Raw genomic sequence first — 9,022 nt, 5'->3', positions numbered from 1 at the left:
CAAGTCCATTGAACTTGGTGGGCTTTCCCTTGGAGTAAGCAAGCACGGCCTTGGGCTTTCTGCCACTCTGATTTCCAAGATGAAGGGACAATTTCACACCCGAAATGTGAATTCAAATTTGGGATTTGGGATTTTGCTTTGAAAATTGAATGATGATGTGGGAAGTGGGCAACTTTGAACATTTGTGGATGTTCTTTCCAGCTCTAATTGTAACTATGAAGGTTGAAAATCCACCAGAAGACAAGAGGACAGAACAGCTCAAAGCAGAGCCTGTGCAGCAGAAAACCAAGGGGGAGGCAGAGGAGGAAGGGGAGAAAACGGAAGAAAAAGAGGGTCTCTTTGAGTTCTTCAGCTCCTACCAGGACCTTTTCCAGTTCTTTTGTAACAACACCACCATCCATGGAGCCATCCGGCTGGTTTGCTCTAAGAAGAACAAGATGAAGACTGCCTTCTGGTCGGTACTCTTTTTCTTCACCTTTGGCCTCATGTACTGGCAGTTTGGAATTATCTATAGAGAGTACTTCAGCTTTCCTGTCAGCCTGAAGCTGAACTTCGCTTCTGATGGGCTTACCTTCCCTGCTGTCACCCTGTGCACTCTCAATCCTTATAGGTAAGCCTGGTGCTGTGCCCCTCCTCTTGCATGGTCTACTCCCCTGCCCAAATCGATGTGCCCAAATCTATGCTGCCCACAGGTGCGCTAGACTTGTAAAGCACGAGTTGATGCTCATGATCCATTGACAGTTAAGCGATATTCCAGGATCCTGCACACACGTACCCTTGTTTTAGAAAAAGCTTCCCCAAAGAGATGCTCTCCAAACGCTTTGGCCTTCAAGGCCCATTATCCCCAGCCAGCATAGCCCTAATTTGGAACACTGGGAGTGGCTTCTTTAGAAATAGTTTTTTTGAGGGATCAGATCTCAGCATCCCATGCTAGGTGACCCACCACAGTTTGACCATATTCTGCCTTCTCCACTGACCCTGGGCACCCACCCTGCCATGTTTGTTTAGGTATAGCGGTCTTCAGAAGTTGCTGGAAGACCTGGATGATATGACCCGCGAACAGCTGATGACGCTGTACAAATACAACATGACCCAGGGGCAGAGTAACCAGGCGACTCAGCCCTCCCGGAAGCGCAGCACCAGAAGCTTGCACCTTCACATCCAGCGCCACACTTTGCAAAGATGTAAGCGTGACAGCCGAGCCAGCATGAAGGACAGCAATCCCCAAGTAGACAAGGATGACTGGAAAATTGCTTTTGTCGTGGTAATGACGGCCTCACCACCTTTCAGCTCTCTCTGTTTCCCCCCTCACCCTTTGTCTGTCCAGTGTCCTTTCCTCACATGATTCCTCCCCTATTATTCCTTTGAAGTCCAGTATTTTGCTTGATGTCGGGAAATTCAATGGTTAGGGAAAAAACATCCAGGGTCCCCTCTCTCCTGAATTCTCTCCCTCGCCCTTGCACTGCAGGATTACTTTTTCTTAGAATATTCTTAGAATTATTGCGTACTTCTCACAAATCTTGAACTGGCAAGTAACCAAAACCTGCCTGTGCTGTAATGAGATTACAAGTAGAAAACCTTCTGCTGTGGTACCCTGGTGGCAGGGTGTTTCCAACAATGGAAGCACTGTATGGATAGTATTTTGGTTGGTCGGTCGGTTGGTTGCTGGCCTCAACCAGCCCTCCAGGCAACTTACCTATTCACATATTTACAAAACTTAAAGTTCCAGTTCCACTCAGAGTCATCTTCTGCAGGATCTGAAACAGAGAACATTCCGCATTTCATTATCTTTGTGGTAAGGGTTGCAACCACAGCATTCTGCAGTAATCATGACAATCCAAGCCTAGCTCGTGTGCTGGACAACCATGTTCCCCAAAATGTCAATTGAACCTAGGTCAATGGAGGGACATGACAAGCTTGGATGCTGCCCATCTGAGCCATGTCTCATTGACCACCTCCCTCTTGGTGCCAGGCATGGTTGGCAGGTACCAGCATGGCTGCACCTCATTAAGAGAATCTGCTACATCATCAGTGGCACCAACATCCAGGCCAGGATGAAACGTGGCCATCAGTGTTAAAGGGTCTCTTGTGCCCAATCATGTAATGCTTTGTTGATGCATCATTTGGTATTTGTTTGTTTTACTTCTAAACCACCGGTTAGTAGTTCAAAGGAACACTCCTATGCATATTCAGACAGAAAAAGGCCTATCACTCCCAGGATGCCTCAGCTAGCCATACCAACTGAATGCAGGAGTTGTAGGACTTTATTCGCTTTCTAAATATGCAAAGGATTGCACCTTATTATGAGAATTACTGGCTTCTATATGACAAATAATTAGCCACAGGGCTCAGATTCCTGGATTCCAAGCTACACTGTTGTAATCTAACTTGGTTGGGTGTCACTGAGCTTCTCAAATATAGCAAATTTACAACATTCAAATGTCACAGGCCACTAGAGAAAATAAATGACACTTTACAGTTTGATAACTGAACCGTTTTGCATCCATGCTACACATTTCTATCAGTTTTATGCCTGTATAACTGACATGAGCATTGAAAAGTCAGCTTTGAGTTACTTACAGCAGAGTTGCCTTATATAAAGACAGCATTTAGTATGTCTGGAAGCATTGGATGGGTTCCATTATCCAACAGTGATGGCCCCAAAGAATCCTAGGAACTGTAGTTTGAGGGCACTGACAAATTCTCTATCTGACATGCATGTGGGCCCATCTCCTTCTTGCGGTGTCCGCCAGTTCCAGTCCTCACCTTGCTACATTCAGCAGTGAGGCCCTGATTGTCCAGAACATCCTACTCACGTTCATGAGAATTCAAGCAGCACTCCTTTCAGAACTTGCAGCTTTATGTCACATCATCAGAAATGAACTGGCGGGGTGGGATGCACTGGCTTGCAGACAGCAGGGCTTAATTAATGCCTAAAGGTAAAGGTTGTCCCTTGACATTAAGTCCAGTCATGCCTGACTCTAGGGGGCAGTGCTCATCTCCATTTCCTAGCCGAGGGAGCCAGCGTTTGTCCGCAGACAGTCTCCGTGGTCATGTGGCCAGCATGACTAAACACCAAAGTGCACAAAACGCTGTTACCTGCCCACTGAAGTGGTACCTTTTTATCTACTTGCATTTGCATGCTTTCGAATTGCAGGGTTGGCAGGAGCTGGGATGGAGTAACGGGAACTCACTCCGTTGTGCAGATTTGAACTGGCGACCTTTCGATCAACCAGCCCAGCAGCACAGCAGTTTAAACCACTGTGCCACCTGCAGTCCCTTTAAGGCATGCCTACACATGCCTTAATTCCATAGTAGCATCTCACAAAATTACACTTCCCAAGATTCCTTGAGTCAAAGGAATAAATGTTTAAAAAATGCACCTGTCATTTATCTGTGCTAAAAAAAGGTACACATCTTAGAACCACATTGCTTCTGACAGCCAAGATTTGAGCCTCTCCTGGTGCCCTTACACTCTATGGTCATCAAGCAGTTGGAGTGCGGCTTTTCTCCATGGTCAAGCAGCACCTTTATTAGGCCTAATTAAACTTTATTAGGCCTCAACTTACACAAAATTGTGGCCCAATTTATTTTATTTTTATTTTATTTTGATCTATAGGTCATTTTGCCACACAGGGTATTACAAAACTAAGTGGGGAGGGTGGAAGTTAACTTGAGGTTGGAATTCTTGAAGCCAGACTGGAGAAAAGATGGATTGGAAATTTCTCTGGGTGTGTCTGAAATTCCTATCCATGGTTTTTCCTAAAACAGGGATTTATTTACATATATTTATAGGGAGCCTATAATTGTTGAGGCCTTCCTAGGGGTGTCTTCACCCAGCTACCCCCACCCCCCACACCGTTTCTCTTCCATTCTGTGAGGGGTTTAATGGGACTACTTTCCTTTGCAGTGTAATGAAAACAATACCGACTGTTTCCGCCAAATGTACTCCTCAGGGGTGGACGCTGTCCGGGAATGGTACAGCTTCCATTACATCAACATCCTAGCAAGGATTCCTGACACCAAAGCCTTAGATGAGTCCAACTTTGCCAGCTTCATCTATTCCTGCCGTTTCAATGAGGCGACCTGTACCAAAGCGTGAGTCCCAAAGTAACTGCTGCTTACTGGCTGCCGTCCTCCTTTATTCCAACCTAGTTTTCACAATTCTGGGGTCTACATTTAAAAGATCTCTGTCGCGGTGATCTTTTCATCATGGATCAAAGTCAGTTTAAGACCATTTCGATAGCAGATAAAGTGCTGGATCGCCCTCTTAAGCATGTCTTGCCTTCCTCCCCTTCTAGTGTCATCCGTGAAAGAAGGATGTGTGTTTGGTGCAAAAAGCAAGGAGTCTTTACAAGGGGAAGTTTGTTTTGAGGCATGAACATTACCTCTCCTTCCCACTCTGTGCCAGAACTAAAATCCTTCAAAAATCCAGTACAGCATTAATCTGAAGGGCTAAAATGGAGAAGCGTCTTCACCATCTTACCTGCTCTTTGTGAGAACCAGGTTTTTATGGAGAAGGTCTGGACTTTCCCTGAAAGCCTAACTAGGTCTGGGCTTCTTTGTTTCACACTAGGTCCCAAAGCATTCAGTTCTTGTAAGGCTGGTCCAGATAGTCCTTCCAGGCACTGATGAAACCCATGAAGGGGGAGAGGGGATGGCATTTGCCAAACCTGCCCCCAGCCTCTGTGTTCAGTGGAAGCTTGAAAAGCGACTTCTATCCATGCGCCAACAAGCACAGGCAGCGATGCATCCAGTATCTAGGGGTCCTGACTGCACTGTTCCCAATGACAAGGCAAAGTCTACAGACACAAGCCTGCTTCAGACTTTCCAGAGTGGGCCCAGGCCATGAAATTCCATGTCTTCCTCCACTTGTTCAGCCAACATGAGCTGAGCAGAATCTCGTGCAAGAACTCCTTCCCAAAGGGTCATTTTAGTCATGTAATCCATATCCCCTTCTGAATGCTCTTCTTATCTGCTTAAGGGATGTCCACAACGGCTGATGTCTTTCTGAGATTTGTTCTAGTAATGTTCTAGCATGTTTGAGCAGCCCATTCATACTGCACCCAGACCTGCTTTGCATGCAATGCATAGAATTTTGGTAGGGCTTGCAATGGCATTTCCGCTCTCTAATACATTGGAGAAGAGCAGCTGCATGCTCCCTCTTACATGTGTGTTTGCGCATGCATGCGCACACAAACACAGATAGTGCGTCACAGCTGCTTTCCCCTTGGATCTCCAACATTGGCGCCACTGTCTTGTTTTTAAGGGCATGGCTTCTTTTGTCAATCCCAGCCAGTTAGAAATAATGCAGAGAGTGTTTTATTTTATTGTTTTATTTTATTTCATTTAAGATTTTTGTAGATTTACAATCAAAAGAATAACAAAATAAAACAATAAAAATAATAAACCAATAGTAGTAATGGTAATGAACAGCAGTACAGAACAGATGTGAAAGAATGTTTAAAAGTTTGTGAAACTTCAAAAGAAGAAGAAGAAGAAGCTTTCACCTTGTACTAACTGGGGATCCTGATAAGTAAATCCCCATCAGGAATGAATTCTGTAAAGGGGGCACCCCAATGAAGGCTTTCTCCCTGGTTGCCATCTGTGATGGCAGCGATACCAGTAAGAATACACATGATGCAATGCATGTCTTGGCCAATTGCTCTGGGAGAAGGCAATCCCAGAGGTACAGTTTCTAAACCATAGAGGGGTTTTCAGGCCAGCCCCTATACTTTTAATTGTCCCTGCAAATGGACTGTGAACTAGTGGGGTTCCCCAAACACTAGCCAGATGAGATTCTAGCAACTGGTCTAAGTTGGTAGGCTAGCAGTTAATCACTTTGTACTAAGAGCGGTTTGCAAGTGGTCTTAAGGGCAGTCCTACAACACAACACACTGAAGTAGTCTAGCCAGGAAGTCACCACAGCACAAATTAAATGGATGACACTGCAGAGTTACGTGGGAGATCAGGTTTTGTTGTGCGACATCACAAGGCCAGTCCAGGGTGAAGAAAGGGTCTCCATTTGAACTGGCTTTGGGGGGGTCTCTTCAAGAAGTGTCAGAATTAAGGGTGGGTGGACACCATTCTGCTATGAAGCTTTCCCAAAACATTGTCCCCATTCCATTTTAGCTATGTGTTGTTTATTTTTGTTTTCTGTTCGCGTTATGTACGTTGTTTCTAAATTTAATCATTTACAACACAGATATTAACATCAACTAAAACCACATGGGTATACGTTCCATACCCCTGTTTCTCTAATCCACTGGCCAAGCCCTACTCCCACCACCTTTCTCAGGCATGTTGTTGCTGTTAAGCCTCACTACATGCACATTCACCTGTTCACTGATTCAGATATCTCATATATAGTTATTTACTGAGTCCTGGCTCCAAGACTCCTCTTTTTCAATAGATCTAAATTTATGAACAGAATATAGCAGTCTAGAATAGCAAAGTCATGGAGGATCAGAGTGTGAAAGAGCATAAAGACAGAGGTGGGGGATGAAGAAAAGAAGGGGGGAGAGAGAGAGAGAGAGAGAGAGAGAGAGAGAGAGAGAGAGAGAGAGAGCACTATTCCCACTTAAGACCATAACAAGTTATTTCTGCAAAGCCGTTCCACTTGTGGTTTGGCAGCTGCAGCCATGTCAATGAATTGGCCTCTTCTGCCAAAACAGGGTTCAAAAACACCCAACCTCTGTCTTTATGCTCTTTCACACTCTGATCCTCCATGACTTTGCTATTCTAGACTGCTATATTCTGTTCATAAATTTAGATCTATTGAAAAAGAGGAGTCTTGGAGCCAGGACTCAGTAAATAACTATATATGAGATATCTGAATCAGTGAACAGGTGAATGTGCATGTAGTGAGGCTTAACAGCAACAACATGCCTGAGAAAGGTGGTGGGAGTAGGGCTTGGCCAGTGGATTAGAGAAACAGGGGTATGGAACGTATACCCATGTGGTTTTAGTTGATGTTAATATCTGTGTTGTAAATGATTAAATTTAGAAACAACGTACATAACGCGAACAGAAAACAAAAATAAACAACACATAGCTAAAATGGAATGGGGACAATGTTTTGGGAAAGCTTCATAGCAGAATGGTATCCACCCACCCTTAATTCTGACACTTCTTGAAGAGACCCCCCCAAAGCCAGTTCAAATGGAGACCCTTTCTTCACCCTGGACTGGCCTTGTGATGTCGCACAACAAAACCTGATCTCCCACGTAACTCTGCAGTGTCATCCATTTAATTTGTGCTGTGGTGACTTCCTGGCTAGACTACTTCAGTGTGTTGTGTTGTAGGACTGCCCTTAAGACCACTTGCAAACCGCTCTTAGTACAAAGTGATTAACTGCTAGCCTACCAACTTAGACCAGTTGCTAGAATCTCATCTGGCTAGTGTTTGGGGAACCCCACTAGTTCACAGTCCATTTGCAGGGACAATTAAAAGTATAGGGGCTGGCCTGAAAACCCCTCTATGGTTTAGAAACTGTACCTCTGGGATTGCCTTCTCCCAGAGCAATTGGCCAAGACATGCATTGCATCATGTGTATTCTTACTGGTATCGCTGCCATCACAGATGGCAACCAGGGAGAAAGCCTTCATTGGGGTGCCCCCTTTACAGAATTCATTCCTGATGGGGATTTACTTATCAGGATCCCCAGTTAGTACAAGGTGAAAGCTTCTTCTTCTTCTTCTTTTGAAGTTTCACAAACTTTTAAACATTCTTTCACATCTGTTCTGTACTGCTGTTCATTACCATTACTACTATTGGTTTATTATTTTTATTGTTTTATTTTGTTATTCTTTTGATTGTAAATCTACAAAAATCTTAAATGAAATAAAATAAAACAATAAAATAAAACACTCTCTGCATTATTTCTAACTGGCTGGGATTGACAAAAGAAGCCATGCCCTTAAAAACAAGACAGTGGCGCCAATGTTGGAGATCCAAGGGGAAAGCAGCTGTGACGCACTATCTGTGTTTGTGTGCGCATGCATGCGCAAACACACATGTAAGAGGGAGCATGCAGCTGCTCTTCTCCAATGTATTAGAGAGCGGAAATGCCATTGCAAGCCCTACCAAAATTCTATGCATTGCATGCAAAGCAGGTCTGGGTGCAGTATGAATGGGCTGCTCAAACATGCTAGAACATTACTAGAACAAATCTCAGAAAGACATCAGCCGTTGTGGACATCCCTTAAGCAGATAAGAAGAGCATTCAGAAGGGGATATGGATTACATGACTAAAATGACCCTTTGGGAAGGAGTTCTTGCACGAGATTCTGCTCAGCTCATGTTGGCTGAACAAGTGGAGGAAGACATGGAATTTCATGGCCTGGGCCCACTCTGGAAAGTCTGAAGCAGGCTTGTGTCTGTAGACTTTGCCTTGTCATTGGGAACAGTGCAGTCAGGACCCCTAGATACTGGATGCATCGCTGCCTGTGCTTGTTGGCGCATGGATAGAAGTCGCTTTTCAAGCTTCCACTGAACACAGAGGCTGGGGGCAGGTTTGGCAAATGCCATCCCCTCTCCCCCTTCATGGGTTTCATCAGTGCCTGGAAGGACTATCTGGACCAGCCTTACAAGAACTGAATGCTTTGGGACCTAGTGTGAAACAAAGAAGCCCAGACCTAGTTAGGCTTTCAGGGAAAGTCCAGACCTTCTCCATAAAAACCTGGTTCTCACAAAGAGCAGGTAAGATGGTGAAGACGCTTCTCCATTTTAGCCCTTCAGATTAATGCTGTACTGGATTTTTGAAGGATTTTAGTTCTGGCACAGAGTGGGAAGGAGAGGTAATGTTCATGCCTCAAAACAAACTTCCCCTTGTAAAGACTCCTTGCTTTTTGCACCAAACACACATCCTTCTTTCACGGATGACACTAGAAGGGGAGGAAGGCAAGACATGCTTAAGAGGGCGATCCAGCACTTTATCTGCTATCGAAATGGTCTTAAACTGACTTTGATCCATGATGAAAAGATCACCGCGACAGAGATCTTTTAAATGTAGACCCCAGAA

At 44.6% G+C, this 9,022-nt stretch overlaps 1 protein-coding gene across 1 annotated transcript; it reads left to right on the top strand.

Moving 5' to 3' along the window:
- Nucleotides 1-215: 215 nt before the first annotated feature.
- On the top strand, nucleotides 216-4,164 carry LOC123033194 (amiloride-sensitive sodium channel subunit alpha-like). The gene is made up of 3 exons (XM_044449658.1): nucleotides 216-610; nucleotides 1,009-1,264; nucleotides 3,911-4,164. The coding sequence occupies exons 1-3, from the start codon at nucleotides 216-218 to the stop codon at nucleotides 4,100-4,102; spliced, it is 843 nt and encodes a 280-aa protein (XP_044305593.1). The 3' UTR covers nucleotides 4,103-4,164.
- The last annotated feature ends 4,858 nt before the right edge of the window (nucleotides 4,165-9,022 follow it).

The sequence above is a fragment of the Varanus komodoensis genome, unplaced genomic scaffold (genome assembly GCF_004798865.1).
Source record: "Varanus komodoensis strain SLA01 unplaced genomic scaffold, ASM479886v1 scaffold60, whole genome shotgun sequence".
Taxonomy (NCBI): domain Eukaryota; kingdom Metazoa; phylum Chordata; class Lepidosauria; order Squamata; family Varanidae; genus Varanus; species Varanus komodoensis.
The sequence above is the reverse complement of the archived record's forward strand: the minus strand, read 5'-3'. Positions and strand labels throughout refer to the sequence as shown.